This window comes from Mauremys mutica, chromosome 6, assembly GCF_020497125.1.
Source record: "Mauremys mutica isolate MM-2020 ecotype Southern chromosome 6, ASM2049712v1, whole genome shotgun sequence".
NCBI lineage: Eukaryota > Metazoa > Chordata > Testudines > Geoemydidae > Mauremys > Mauremys mutica.
In genome coordinates this window covers 25859858-25875125 of record NC_059077.1, presented here as the reverse complement: position 1 = coordinate 25875125, position 15268 = coordinate 25859858, and the positions used below count along the sequence as shown (strand labels likewise).

The 15268-nt window shown below is 40.0% G+C and overlaps 1 protein-coding gene across 1 annotated transcript in view; it reads left to right on the top strand.

The window, feature by feature from the left end:
* Nucleotides 1-14012, top strand: part of LIFR (LIF receptor subunit alpha) — a 79985-nt gene extending 65973 nt beyond the window's left edge. The window contains exons 16-20 of the mRNA XM_045020509.1: nucleotides 1394-1561; nucleotides 2862-3023; nucleotides 3876-3969; nucleotides 5348-5426; nucleotides 7534-14012. Of these exons, the coding sequence (XP_044876444.1) occupies nucleotides 1394-1561; nucleotides 2862-3023; nucleotides 3876-3969; nucleotides 5348-5426; nucleotides 7534-8172 (1142 nt within the window). The 3' untranslated portion in view covers nucleotides 8173-14012. The remainder of the gene's footprint in view (nucleotides 1-1393; nucleotides 1562-2861; nucleotides 3024-3875; nucleotides 3970-5347; nucleotides 5427-7533) is intronic.
* Nucleotides 14013-15268: the final 1256 nt, after the last annotated feature.

Sequence of the window (15268 nt, the reverse complement as noted above, 5' to 3'; positions counted from 1 at the left end):
CACCCCTGCTCCGCGCATGAGCACCCGAGCACTCCGTGGCTGCTTCACTTCTCCCGCCTCCCAGGCTTGTGGCACCTAAGCTGATTGACGCCACAAGCCTGGGAGGTGGGAGAAGTGAAGCAGCCATGGCATGCTTGGGGAGGAGGTGGGGCAGGGGTGAGCTGGGGCGGGGAGTTCCCCTGCATGTGGCCCCCCCGTTACTTGCTGCAGGCGGCCCTGCCCGAGCTCCCTCTGCCTAAATGCTGGCGGCGACCGGGGCAGCCGAAGATCCGACTGCCGTGGTGGCTGCCGAAGAAAATGGCACCCCCACAACTCCCAGTGCCCTAGGCAACCGCCTAGGTTGCCTAAATGGTTGCACCGGCCCTGCGTTTAAGGACCACCCCTCCACTCCCTTTTGCTCTGTTCCTGGAAGTCTGAACTCTCTTTATACTTCACTCTCCTAGTTGTTAAGGATAAATGCATATTGTGTAGCTATAGGACCCATTTCATTTTGAACTTTAAGGTATCTTCTGCCAGGTGCTTGGAATAATTTTATTGGAAACTTTTTCTGATTACTTAGTCTGAGCCAGGATATTGCTTTGTAGGGATCATTGCTTGTTGCTTAATGCTATGATGGAAGATGAAATGAAACGTTTACTCTAATCTCTTGTTTTCAACCATTTACATCTCTCTTAGAAAAACAACAACAAAGCATTTGGACTAAGTTTGTCATATTTTTCAAAACAGAAATTGTGATATAATAGATATATAATTTCTTATCTTGTAAGAACACAGTTGGCTTCTAAAATTTCACTCATGGTGGTATCTGTACCTCCAGCTAAGGCCTGTTATGTGAATGTGCCTTGCTGTGATCCCTGCACTAAAGCCCATGTATTGTAATGGAGATTTGTGACTCCTTTTAAACAGCATTAATACTTTTCTCAGTGAAGAATGCAGGCTCTGTTGTTACTAAATACAATTTCTTCAAATAAAGCAAAGTTACAGCCATTTGAAAATGAGACAATTTTTATTAAGTTGCATCTTTCTAAACGTTTGCATTAGCTGGATTTATTTTTAATGTGTGTTTATACTGCAAGCAGGAGCATCTTTTTGTTCTGTTGTATAGCACCTAGCACAATAGGGTCCTTGTCTATGACTGGGATTAGTAGATGCCCTTGCAATACAAATTACTGGTGATAATATTCCAACAGGGAGGCTGATGTAGTGAAACCTGTCTAATGTCACCTCTTTTTTAATATTTTGTTTGAAAGGGACAAAAATGGATCTAGAAAATTTTCAGTGTTGTGATCAACATGTCAGTCCTAATAATAATGCTGTAATACTAACATACTTCTAGCTTACAATGGAAGGATAGTTGTTTAACTTTTTTTTTTCTTCCCAATTCTTTCCACAGCTCCAAAGGTAGCACCAAATTTTACTGTAGAAGAAACCTCTTCAGATTCAATATTAGTAAAATGGGAAGACATTCCTGTTGAAGACTGCCAGGGGTTTTTAAAGGGATATATTCTTTACTTTGCAAAAGGGGAGAAAGGTTCTTCAAAGACTAGTTTTATGGAAGAAGGTAAATAAAATATATGGTTCTCAATTTTCCTGTAAACTCCCAGTACTCGCGAATGAATAGTCCTTTAAGAAACAATTGTTTAATTACAGTTCAGTTGGCATTGTTCAGCACCTACATTGGCCTTCCAGAACTGGTGAAGACATTTAAAATACTAACTGCTCGTGTGGGCAAGAGTAGATGAACTGAGTGGAGTTTCTAGTTGACTAGGGCACTCACAGCACACAAGTCACCATGACAATGAACATCCAGTCCCTCAGGAAAACACTGAATGAGAAGAGAGTGTGAAAATGGCGAACCCTCCAGAACTGAGTTTAAGTGCATTGGCAGTGTGGTTGGGATAATGTTGCATTGCCATTGCTCATGCTATCTCTGTTCTGTAGATAAAGAGAAGGCAAGTTTCTTTCCCTGTTAGTGTGATACTTTTCATTCAGTTCATTCCAAAACTGATAATTGTGGTAGTGTGCGAATGATAGAAGAAATAACCTTATAAAATGTAATTGCACTTACCAGAGATGTTGTGAAATGTAATTATATGAAGTCTGTAGCAAATGGTGGAGTTCAGTGCATGACATCTTTATTTTCAGCTTGCAGTTTATTAATGTTTAGTCTGCCCTAATCCTTTTTCTTCACTCTTTGGGCTTGTCTTTACTGCAAACTTAATTTGAGTTAAAATTCGAGTTCTGCCCCCAAGTCAAGGTTAGGATTGTGAGCAGGCTTTAATTCCAGCATGGTGATGCTTTTAACTCAAGCTGGATGGTCCATCAGGAAGTACAGGCTAAAACTTGAGTTAGCACAGCTAGTCATCTGCTAACACAATGACTCTGTAGTATGGATGCAGGCTAAGTCTTCCAAGGCCTTCTCACAATTCCTCCCCATGTGCCAGGCAGGGCAAACAAGTTCTCCCACAGTTCATTAGGAAAGAATTCATACAATGGCTCAGCTTACAGCAGTGCTAAGAATGCAATTATGTCATCAGAAGTTTTAGTGCAGCATCAGTGTGGACACAGCAGCTTGAGTATTACTTCATAGCATGGCTGCTCTCACTCGAGCTGGGCTAACTTAAGAGGAGTAACTCAAGTGTACATAATGAGAGTTACTTCTGCGCTGAAGATACACCCTTTGTGCTGCTTAATTAATACCGTTACACGACACAGTAGTGGATTTTCTGCAGCATAATTCTGTACTCAGGATTTTGCTCCATTAAAAAGAGCGTTTTCCAGTTTAATATGAAGTTTGGGTTTTGTGAACATATTCTAATGTGGTGTACATTTCCTATCTTTTTAAACACAAAACAAAACAGGGTCTCCTGACCTAACAGTTAAGAATATTACTGACCTAACGAAAAAGTCTTTGAGAATACTTGATCTTCAAGGCAAAACAAGTTACCGCCTGGACTTGCGAGCCTATACCGTTGGTGGAATAGGCCCATCGAAAGACCTGTATGTGGTGACAAAGGAGAATTGTAAGTAGAACATTCTTGTTCACTAATACTTCTAGGATGGCAGTGCTTACGTCAGAGTACCATGATCTTTATCTTGGACTCATCTGATGTCTTTTCCTGCTTAGCTATCCCAGGCCTGTTATAGCAGATTGGGGGGAAAAATTAACCTTACAGCTATTAAACTGTTACAGGTACTGTGAAGCTCATAGTAATTAATGCTTGTTTAAAAACTTCATCAACTCATACATATGGATGGGGTCTGAACTCATAACTGCTCAAAAGATTGAAAATGACTAAAGCCACCTGAGGATGGGGGTGGAAAAGAAGAGGTTTACTCAGTTTGGAAAGAAGTGCATGAAATGACTCTGCCCAGAAGGCTAAACGGGCACTTTTGTTAGGGGAGAAAAGGAGATGCTCAGTGATCTTAAAAGACGAAACTAGGTCAAAGGCAATGCACTTATGCAACATGTAATTAACCTGTAGAAATCACTGCACAGAATAGACAAATAGTTTGATAATTTTAAATAGCCACCTAAAATACTATAAACACTAGCAGTTATGCTGTCTGGGATAAAATTTGCAATCAGTCCTATCATCATACATGTGAAGCTTAGTACCAGTAGGGGATCAAACAGAAACTTCTTCCTTTTCTACACACTATTTCACAATTGACCAACTACATTATGGGAGGGTTTGTCTTTTGCAATGAAGGATGTAGTATAGGCCACTGTTGCAGGCAGATGGGGCTTGATGAGCTGCCACTGAGCTATAAAGCGGCCTGTAATATCTGGGAATGTTACAAAAGGGTTGTGAGCCACAAACTTTGTTGATAACTTTGAATATCTCTTACTGTTTTTCATTATTTTTTCCCAGCCGTGGGGTTGATCATTGCCATTCTCATCCCAGTGGCAGTAGCTGTTGTGCTCGGAGTGGTGACCAGCATTCTTTGCTACCAAAAGAGGGAATGGTAAACACTCATTTTCAGTTAAATTCTTCTATTTGTTTGTGTTGAGTAATTTATTGCCTTCCCGTGAGGGTGTGCACTCGCCTCTCATGAGTGCCTCCTAATGGCTGGGTGTGGTGCTGCAATTTTATTTTTCTCCTAGCGCCCCCTGTAGGCTGCCGACCTCGCTAGGCAGGTTTTCAGTGGCTCAGCACTCCAGGCAAGTCACACACAATCTAAAATGGACAAACCCCTTCTAGGGTACTCAAGTCAAAAACAAACATAAACAAGTCTTCCAGTTCGCTGGCTCAAGCTGGACTCAGCCCATTCTTCCTGAGGGTGCCTTCTCTCTTCAGTCCCTGTTGGGCACCTTTAAATCTAGCCCCCTTTCTTGGGCTTTTAGTAAAGAATCTTTTACCCTCTTCAGGGTTTAGGTCACTTCTCCACTGGCTCACCTGCTACTCTGGGTCCCAGCCCAAGGACCCTGCAAACAGCAGCCACGTGCTGCTTTCCTTAATAGTTTCTGCTGCATTCCCTGGGCTGTGTCACACTTGGTCTCATCACCTTCACCCATTACCTTAGGGTTACAGTCCTTGGGTTCTCTCTGCCTTATCCCTGCTTGAGCAGGTCTCTCCCAGGCCTCCTTCCCTGAAGAGTTTTGCAGCCTTCCAGCCCTTCCTCACCCTTCTGGTCCTAGCCAGTGACTGACCTGCTAAGTCCCTTTGGCTCCTTTTAACTGAGCCTGTTGGGCTCTGATTGTTTGCTTCCCTGCAGCCTTTCTAGGCAGCCTTGGAGGACCCACCTTCGTGGCTCCTGCAGGGAGCCTTAAAAGGCCTGGTACCCCCTGTCATGCTTCCCCAAACACCTGAGGATTTCAGTGGGCTTTACACAAGACCTTTGGGTGAGGGTGGGTGGTATTCCCATTTTATAATTGGGAGGGATAGGAAGGAAGGGAGGCCCAGAGAAGTAGGGATTTGGCCACAAGGTCCCACAGTGAGTCAGTGACAGAGCCAGAAGAACCCAAATCTTCTTCTCATTGTCCAGTGCTCTTCTCCTCCACCTGAGGCTGTGTGCAAAGTCAGGTGTAGTAGAACTCGAATTAAAACGTGGAGAATTAGGCATACATTTAATTTGTGATCTGCCCACCATCAATTTACAGTCCATCTTCAAGCTTTCAGAAACCTGAAACTCCAGTGGAAGCATCAGAAGAATGTGTACGTTTTTTTACATGCAGCCTAAAGCACAACTGTCTAAAGTGAAAAATTTGAACAGTTAAAGTTATACCCTGTGTTGAGGATTACGACCTGATAGTAACATCATGACTGTTTTTCTTGTGTTCTTATTTTGACATGCTGAACCTTTGCTGGTAATTTTGAAAATTACTTAACTTTTCTCTGTAAAGGATTAAAGAAACGTTCTACCCTGACATTCCAAATCCTGAGAACAGTAAGGCATTGCAATTTCAGAAGAATATATGTGAGGTAACCTTCATTTTAATTACATTTTTAAGCATCTAAAACAGTGGTCCCCAAACCGTGGAGCCCAGGCCAGCCCCCACAAGGAGGTGGGGAGGGAGCACCACCCAGCCCTGCTCTTCCCCCAGCTCTTCTCCAGCCCAGCCACCAGTCCTGGCTGCAACTCCACTCCCGGTGTGGGGGGAGGCGGGGGGTGAGAACACATTCTATTACTGGTAAGGAGGGGTGCGAGAGGAAAAGTTTGAGGACCACTGATCTAAAATGTACAGTTGCATCAAGAAGATATGTCCCAAGAGTCAGTAGAAGTGATGATATGATCTAGCTTATCCCCAACTGTTAATTTCCTTCCTCCTTACATTGGCAGCAGTGCGAAGTGAGGGTATGGCATTCTCGCCAGCTCCCCTCCATGCCCACTACTCACAGTTTGTAATTGGAAGTAAATGGAAAGTCAAACTAATGCTTTCAGAGTAGATTACATAAGAAAGATAAAAGGCAAATAGTGGTTGGCTTTATATTAGAAATATTTTTTGGCAAAATTCATGAATACTTTTGAAGTTGAAATTGCTAAAATATTTTAAAATGAGCTGAACATCAAATATACAAACAGATATATGGGGAAGCGGGGGAGCTGAATAGTTGAATACGTTGAATAGTTTTTTAAACAGTAAACAATTGCTCTGTTGCAATGTATAGATGGTGATACGTCTCTCAATTTAACTAAGCAAACCACAGTACAATATACAGTAACTCCTCGCTTAATGTTGTAGTTATGTTTCTGAAAAATGCGACTTTATGCGAAACAATGTTAAGCAAATCCAATTTCCCCATAAGAATTAATGTAAATAGCGGGGGTTAGGTTCCAGGGAAATTTTTTTCACCAGACAAAAGACTATAGTATACACATATGTGTGTGTGTATATATGTGTGTGTGTGTGTGTGTGTGTGTGTGTGTATATACACACACACACACACAAGCGTGCACGTGCACACACACACACACAGAGTATAAATTTTAAACAAACAATTTAATACTGGTACACATCAGTGATGATTGTGAAGCTTGGTTGAGGTGGTGAAGTCAGAGGGTGGGATATTTCCCAGGGAATGCCTCACTGCCAAATGATGAACTAGCAATCGGCTGAGCCCTCAAGGGTTAACCCATTGTTGTTAATGTGGCCTCACACTACAAGGCAGGACGAATGGAGGGAGGGGAGACAGCATGGCAGACAGAGAGACACACTGTGTGTGTGTGAGAGAGAGATGCGCGTTGCCCATTTAAGTACACTGACCCCACTCTAAGTACACTGCCTTTTTAAATAGATCAGCAAGTTGAGACAGCAGCTTGGGGAGGGAGGGATAGCTCAGTGGTTTGAGCATAGGCCTGCTAAACCCAGGGTTGTGAGTTCAATCCTTGTGGGGGCCAGCTAGGGATCTGGGGCAAAATCAGTACTTGGTCCTGCTAGTGAAGGCAGGGGGCTGGACTCAATGACCTTTCAAGGTCCCTTCCAGTTCTAGGAGATTGGTATATCTCCAATTATTACCTTTAGCTCCTGCCAGCAAGCTCCCTCCGTCCTGAGCCCTGTTGTGTGTGTCGTTCCCCCCCCGCTCTTTGGAAATGGGATAAGCGGGGTGCAGGAGAAGGGGGGAGGGGAATACCCTGACATTAGCCCCTCCCCCCCCCAGCAAGCAGGAGGCTCCAGGAAGCAGCTCCAAGGCAGAGGGCAGGAGCAGCACATGGCAGCGGGGGGAGGGACAGCTGAACTGCCAGCAACTGATAGCCTGCTGGGCAGCTGCACACAGGGAACTTAGGAGAACGGGGGGCTAATAGGGGGGCTGCCGGCCCACCCTGCTAAGCCCCCACCAGCTAGCTCCAATGGGCTGCTCTTCCTGCAAGCAGTGGACAAAGCAGGCAGCTGCCAAGTGACGTTGCATTGTGCAACTTTAAACGAGCATGTTCCCTAATAGATCAGCAATGTAACAAAGTTAACCGGGACGACTTTAAGTGAGGAGTTAATGTACTGTCTATATGAACTAAAATAGTATTATGTTTTCTTAATATCCAATTCTTTTGCATTATCCTCACTTTCCTGCTTTTCTTGTGGCTTTTTTTTAGGGGAACACAGCTCTTAAAACCTTGGAAATGAACCCTTGTACCCCGAATAGTGTGGAAGTGGTGGAAACGCGATCCACAGTCCTTAAAATAGAAGACACAGAAATTATATCCCCTGTAGCAGATAGTGAGCTTCCTGAAGATGGGTCTGACCTAGGAACAGGAAGCCACGTGGTGGTGTCATACTGCCCACCAATCATTGAGGAGGAGATCTCTAGTCCACCAATAGAGGAACCTGTGGGATCTTCTCAAGTCATTTATATTGACATTCAATCAATGTATCAGCCTCAAGTTAATCCAGAGGAAGAGCCCGAAATTAACTTTGTCACTACAGCAGGCTATAAGCCACAAATGCAACTGCCAATTAATGCTATGAAAATGGAGAGTCACTCACCCACAGAAGAGGACTTAGATAAAACTGCGGGCTACAGACCTCAAGCAAACACTAATGTCTGGAAGTTAGACTCTCCAGACTCTCCTGTATCAATTCAAAGCAACAATGAAAATGGATCTTTTGGAAGTCCATGCTCCATTAATTCTCGACAGTTTTTGATCCCCCCAAAGGATTATGAAGACTCTCCCACCCCTAATAACACAGGGTGGTCCTTTACACATTTTTTTCAGAACAAACCAAATGATTAACAATCATGGTAATTTGTCATTTCAGTCTGAACCTGCCATTCAATAAGTTCTTGTTCCTAGTGTTGTCATATCAGCATGGGTTATCCTTGGAGACAGTCAGCAGCGTGGTTTTTTTTTGGGTTTTTTTTTGTGTGAGCTCAATGTTACCACATTTAAGTTAAAGTGTTAATGTTCCATTTTAATACAGGCTAAAAACTCAAAGTTATAGAAACACAATTATTACACTACGAAGATATAGGGGTTTTGAGGTTAGATCTCCTCGTAATCCTAGTCAAAGAACTCTGTCTGCTTTCAAGTTGTGTTTCAAGATGAATGTGATCTCATACAACTTGTTACTTTGAAAGGTGTTGTACTTCTGTTGTTAACTGGTTCTTATAATGAATATTCAGAATAACTAAATCCAAATCAGTTTACAAACTGTCTAGATGAGGATTACGGCGGTAGGTAAACTTTCAGTCTAACAGTTGGAAATTACATGCTTAGATTGGTAGTTAATTAAATCTGTTACGTAGACATTGAAATTAGCACTTTAATCTGTGCATAGTTAAAGTGCCATGGGTAAAAATATCATCATCATTTAACACTTTAAACAATGGCTATTCATGTTTGTTGTTTGATAACCAGAACACTAGTTTCTGTACCTACTGTACAATGTTTATTCAATATCTGACTCAGGGGTACAAACTTGGAAAATGAGTGTAACACTGATTTAAACCTCAACAAGAACTGCAAAATGTTTAAACTTCAGCATTAATTTTGTAAACCTTAAAACACTATATTTTTTCTCTTTTGGTTAAGGAGGTAGTATTTCCTAACATATTGCACTAATGTGTTTTGTATTTTATAGCTGCAGCTCCAGATCTGCTACCTCAAAGAGGTTAAGCATCTTTTTCTTCTAGAAAGACGAGTTTAGACCATTATTAGTCTAGAACTAAAGTGCCGTGAGCAGGCCACCCAAGTGATTAGTCTCATTCTTCAACAGTTGTTGGTTGCATTTAGAGACTGCTCCATAGATTGCATTTAGTAGCACTAGCTGCCCAGGCAGATTTGCTCCACCATTGAGAAAGGTTGGTCTTTATCTGTAATAGTCCCCACCAGCCAGGAAGACTCTCTGTGGCTAAACTCCAGAAACATTATCTACCAAACAGAGCACTCTTTCCAAATCCTAGGTGGAAATATAAGGTGGGATTTCTCTACAGGCAAGGGGGATCCCAGGTAAGCTAATGCCATTAATGGGTTTTAATAGCTACTCCGCAGCACTGGTCACCCGATGTAATGCTCTAATGGCAAGATTAGCGTTTGTGTGTGGTTTAAAGAAATGTTAAAAATCATCATCTTTGAGTATTTCTGTTTCCACACCTGTGTCACATAAACCTGCTATAAACAGCTCTAATTGTAACACGTCAATGTATAAACATTAGATTGTGACAGATGCATCACAAGAACCAAGCCATTACTTCATTGACTTTGTTTTTTAAACGCTTTATAACTTAAATCTCTTTTTAATTGTTTAAAAAGAAAATGATGGAGGGTCATGTGATACAACATTGAAGTAAAACTGTGTGCCCTTAAGCTCTTAGCTAAATCCTTTTAAGGTCTTTATTTCAAGCATTAATTTGTGGCTCCTCAAATAATTAATTTGCAGAAATAGCTTTCTAAACCGAGCACTGAGACAGCCAGTCCTGCTGAATTTGGTATCAGACCCACAGCTCTGAAGTAGTCGGAGCAGATCAGGAAGACAGGTCTCCAAAACCAAACACATCCACTGCATGTAGAACTGTGATCTGGCCACCCATCAGACAAAAATTACCTTAAACCTGATCACAGCAATAAATACTAAGATTCCGTATCTGCACCCACTCTTCTTTATACTTCAGAAGTGGCATAACTTACCATGATCTATGTTTGGCTGAGTCTCTTGGATAAAAATGAATGTCTTTCTCTAAGTGTTCCCTATCCTCTCTTAAACCAAAACACACTGAATGGATCAGGTATTGATTTTTATGTGACATAAGAGGATACTGATAATCAGCTTGGTGAGGCTTGAAAGGCAGAAAACAAAGGAGGGTATTAACCTCTTCAAATCTGATTTATGGTAAAGGCACATTGCTCCATCAGGAGATCAGAGAACATCCTGTCCTTGGGACCACTCTGCAAATGTGGAGAAAAAAGCAATTCCATACCTTGGTCTATTATCAAAATTCTCATTGACTTCCCAGATGTGTGCAGGGTACCAGGTTTTCTTTCAGGATGTGAAGAAGGTAACTTCAAAGGATTGGCTGTCAAAGGACAGTAGATCCTTGGAGATTTTTATTTATCCCAAGTCATAATGCAATTGACTTTTGAACTGCTCAGAATTAAATTAAATTTATCTTGGGATTTCTATACATATCTACAAGTAACTCACTTCCATGGTAGCTAAATGAGAAACTCCACAATCGGGAATACAAATTGGAAGAAACTCTGGTGGTGGCCTTACTCAAACTCTTCTCGCTACCACACAAATTTTGTTAAGAAATACAAATACATGCCCCAAAGTCTTCCATGACCTGAACTTCATATCTTAAAATCCATTTTGAGGATTAACAGTGGCAAAAAGCCCTTTGCAAATAGAGGTTTCAACATGACAAGCAAGCACCATACTTTGTGCTGCATAGACTTTACTATTTTCATTAAACATTGAACAAAATTATTTCAACTGTACATTGCAGATATATAATGCAGATTAATTTGATTCCAGGGGAAAGGTATAGTTTTATTTGCTGTGATAAATATTTATGCAAAGACATCTTAAGTTTTTATCTCTGCAGAGTACCATTATATTACATTTCTTTTACTTCATTTACCTGGATATAGCATTTGGTAATCTCCAGTACTTAGATAACTGTCCCTTTTTGTTTCTCTTATACAATTGGAAAAAAAATAATTAATTGGATTTGCCCAGAATAGAAGATCAGTTAAGCCCATGACAGATGCAGTATACTATACCTGCTCTCAGGTTATACTGTGTGTTTCACGATTTATTGACAGTAAAGGCAACAATATTTGAAATAATTTGATTTCTGAGTGATGAGGGAGCACTTTATTTTCTTAAGGTAAGGGCATTCTGCATTGTGACCTAAAAACTCAAGTAGAGTGCAGGTATTTCTTCTTTCACCAGCTGTGCTACTTTACTTTTTAAAAATGTGAGTTAGTTACATCCCTTGCACTGGCTTTCTGATCTTGGGATTTATGGCCAAGAATTCCTATTTTCAATTCAAGAGCTTGAATACCCCTTCACATTATGCCACTGTAATGGGGATGAGACTAGTAGGTGAGACAGACAGGTGTGTGTCTATATGTTGTATGTGCATATATCTTATACAGTGTGTTTAATTGTTACAAACCAGTTAGCAGCTGTCTTCATAACAATCTAGGGCTGGCTAGCAGTGCAATTCAGTTATGTGCTAGTTCCCAGATACAGTGGAGTACTTTGAAAGCTACTTCAGATGCCTGATGTTAAAGTAAAGATTGTCATTTTCAATTAGTGCAAACACCAGTAAAATCTCCAGGAAGAGGCATAACAAATTAGTGAAGATGTCAGCCAACCTTTGGGTCTGAAAGGGTAAAATAGGATTGAATGACTAGTATTGTTAAGTGATTGAATTTCTTTCCAAACCTGTGCAAATGTACGCTAATCACTGAAGCGCCTTAAAGAAAAAAGTAGAGGCGTAACTGGTCTTCCATACCAAGGTTACTCTCATGCTGTTTAACTTCCATAAACATTAATGGGAGTTGTAAGGAGAAAGCCACGTTTCAAATGAAATTAGGCTCCTCAATTGATGCCGTGTAGTTTCCTCATGAAATCCCTTTGTTAAGGTAGGCTTGTTTTCCCTGTTTCTGAAAAAGCCTCTCATATAATAGAAAATTTTGCAACACATTTCTCTTTTTTATATCTTAGCCTTTGGATTTATTAAAAACCTGTAGATATGTATTTTAAAGTGGGGGAGTGGAGGAATAAATTTTACTTCCAAAAGGGAGTTGAATTTAATAATAAGGGATTCTGTCAATGCACACTATCACTCTGTTTTAGATCACGGCTAGTTTTTCAGTTTTAACACTGTTCAGGCACCTAAGAGATGTTAATGTGTTTTTGTTTTGATTTTTAAATGTCAGGCAGTTTAATTCTGGAGCAAATAATTTATGCTGCTGCTTTTTCCATTTTGAGCCATGTCTGGTTTGTAGGATTTTGTTTTGTTAAAAGGATTTTTGTATTCTCTCCATTACTGAGCGTCAGTAGCATTTGATTTATTTGTGTGTACTCTCTAGTCTGTGTTCATTATTTGTGTTGTATTGACTGATACATGGAGACTGATATGACATTTTAATTAGGGTTGTAAATTTGAATAGCCTATATGTGATATACCTCACAAAGCTGGTTAATACACCATCAAATGTAGTAAGCTAATGTTACAGATAGTGAATTTTTTCCTCTGCCACAAGTTCTCTGCATATATAGGCTTAGGACTTGATCCTGCAAACACTCACTACCATGGAGGCCTCACTATGGTAACTAGTCCATTGAAGTAATGGGACTACATACAGTAATGAGCACCACACCTGGTAGAAACAGCTTGCAATATTGTTGCTCAGATTGAAGTCAATTGGCAGATTCAGCATATTCCTTTCTTACAGTATGTCTGCACTTCGAGCTAGCAGTGTATTTCCCAGCTCAAAATACTTTTGCTGGCTAATGTCTCCTTGAGCTGGGAATCTTACCTCCAGGGCAAAGTGTAGATGTATCCTTTGTTATACATGGTGGGATGAGGGTGTTAGTTTCACAGGAGAGTGGGATAGGGTACTTCTTTCCCTCTGAAATAGAAACCTGGGTTACTCTGGAGAGGAAAATACAGGCCTCTGAACTGAGTTCACCTAAGCAAGGCAAGTTTGGGCCCTGTAGCCATTTGATGCAGGTTTGTATAGTGTGGTCCCTCTGACCCAAGTTCAGTTGAATGTGAAATTGCTCAGAGAGGGAGAGTAATTGCAGAATCAAAGGAAATTGTAAACATGGGAGGGGGCAAGATACTCCAGAGAGAAATGTAACAAGATCACCAGTGCTATATTTTTAGTCAATTTAATTATTACATATTAAATACACTACAGTAATAGATCTGACTATCATTCAAACGCTATATTGGAAATATAAAGGAAAAACGTGAATATTGATTAGACTGGAAGACTCAAATGGATAGCTGTGCTGTGTTTTACTATAATAAATAGCTAGCATGTCCTAGCTTCTCGTGTAAATAAAATAGTATTCTCAGTTCCAAAGGAGAGGAATTTAATGAGAACTTTAGTTCAGATGGTTTTAATATCATTTCTAATTTTTAAAGGTCCTAAATTATTTATGCAAATATATACTTGTACTTATATTGTACTTCCATATTGTATAATAAGTCATCTTGAAATTCCCAGGACATCTTAGCAGAGAGCCCCACTCTGGCATATGATGTATTAGAGCTGGAACGTTTTCTAAAGTGCAAGAAAGGGGAATACTACCTGCACTTCCCACAACATGATTACATTGTGGTTCATGTTGTTGCATGTAAAATATTGACTTGTGCAACTAATGTTTAAATGGATGCTGTCAGCAATTGTTCTTTAGGCTGTTGTAGTTTTTGTTTCTGTATCTCTCAGTTCTTTAGAGAGAAACAAGAACCCCAAATCCAAACACATTCAGACTTCGGAGTTTTTTAAATCCAAATCCAGATTCAGCTCCAAACTTTGGTGTGTTTAAAGATCCAGTTCCACATCCTGAAGCTTGGGCCCGTCTGTTATTTTTTAAATGTCCTCATAGCAGTTCCTTTCATCATAATTTTTTTCTTTTCCATTTGTCTAACACTGGATTTTCCCCAGTGTTTCTAACATAGCCAATGTCTGTGGTTCCTTTTTCATGTTAGGCAAACAAGTATCAAATGAGGCTAGCAGGAGTGATGTTTTGCAGCCTTAGAAATTGTCCCAGCGGGTGTAACAATAGTTTTGCCCATAAAATGGTAGCTAATTTCTCCGGAGAAGGGAGATGAATATCCACATGAGTTTCAAACCTTGGCAGACTAAATTTTAAGCCTAAATTATTTCACAGGCTCCTTTTTATTATATGCCACTTAAGGAGATACTGCTAGGTAAAATTTGGCAGAGTTAGGGTCTGTGTAGTAAGAAAAAAAGCTAACACCAACAGAAATATTTTCATGATTTAAACAATTCTAATTGGAACAATTTTTTTAAAACAAACATTTGCAACTTATATTGCAGCATTTCACTAAGGCATGAGAACTAAAGAGTGTAATTGATTAGAAATTGACTATAAAGAAAAGTTGCTAATTTATTTTCATTGTTCAAACAGAAAAATTTAAAAAGTAATCCGTTTAACTAGTGAAAAGTCAAATTGAATTAGCAAAGGGCTTTCTTTTGCTTCAGATTATTCAAGAGTTTGTAACGTAAGTAAGAAAATGAATTTTTAAGAATACATTTTTAATCTGGCAGTGTCTCTTTATATAATGGTAAAAGTGAATGAGGATGTGCAGTACTACATTTCATAGAGCTCCTGGAATGCTTGCAAAGCAGGTCGACTTTCACTTTTAACTATTTCGATTCAGATCTTGCCTAAAATCCCACCAGAATGCAATGTAATTGCAATTCTTAACTTTATCCTATGGTGGTGCACAAGTTAAAGGTTCTGGTAGAATCCTCCAGGTGATGAGAAAGAAATTGTGTTGTACTAAAATGCTGTTGTTTAAAAAAACATACTGTGAATGGGTTTAATAGATTTTTTAGGTCTCTTTTTTATACCATATTTTTTTACAGCCTAAATATTTTGTTTAGAAATGTTTTATGTTTTTTACATGTATTTCAATGGAATCTGTTTATAACACTAATGAAAGCATTGTCCACTAATTTCAAATTGTAAAGTATAAAGTTAGTTCTGAGAATAAATGAAGGTGAAAAAGACGACAGAGAAAAAGAGTCAATTTAACACTCTTCCCTTTACGTTATTTCTAATTTAGAAATTTACCACTACAGTTTTTTGCTGAAATTGGCATACATTTCCAAATCTGCT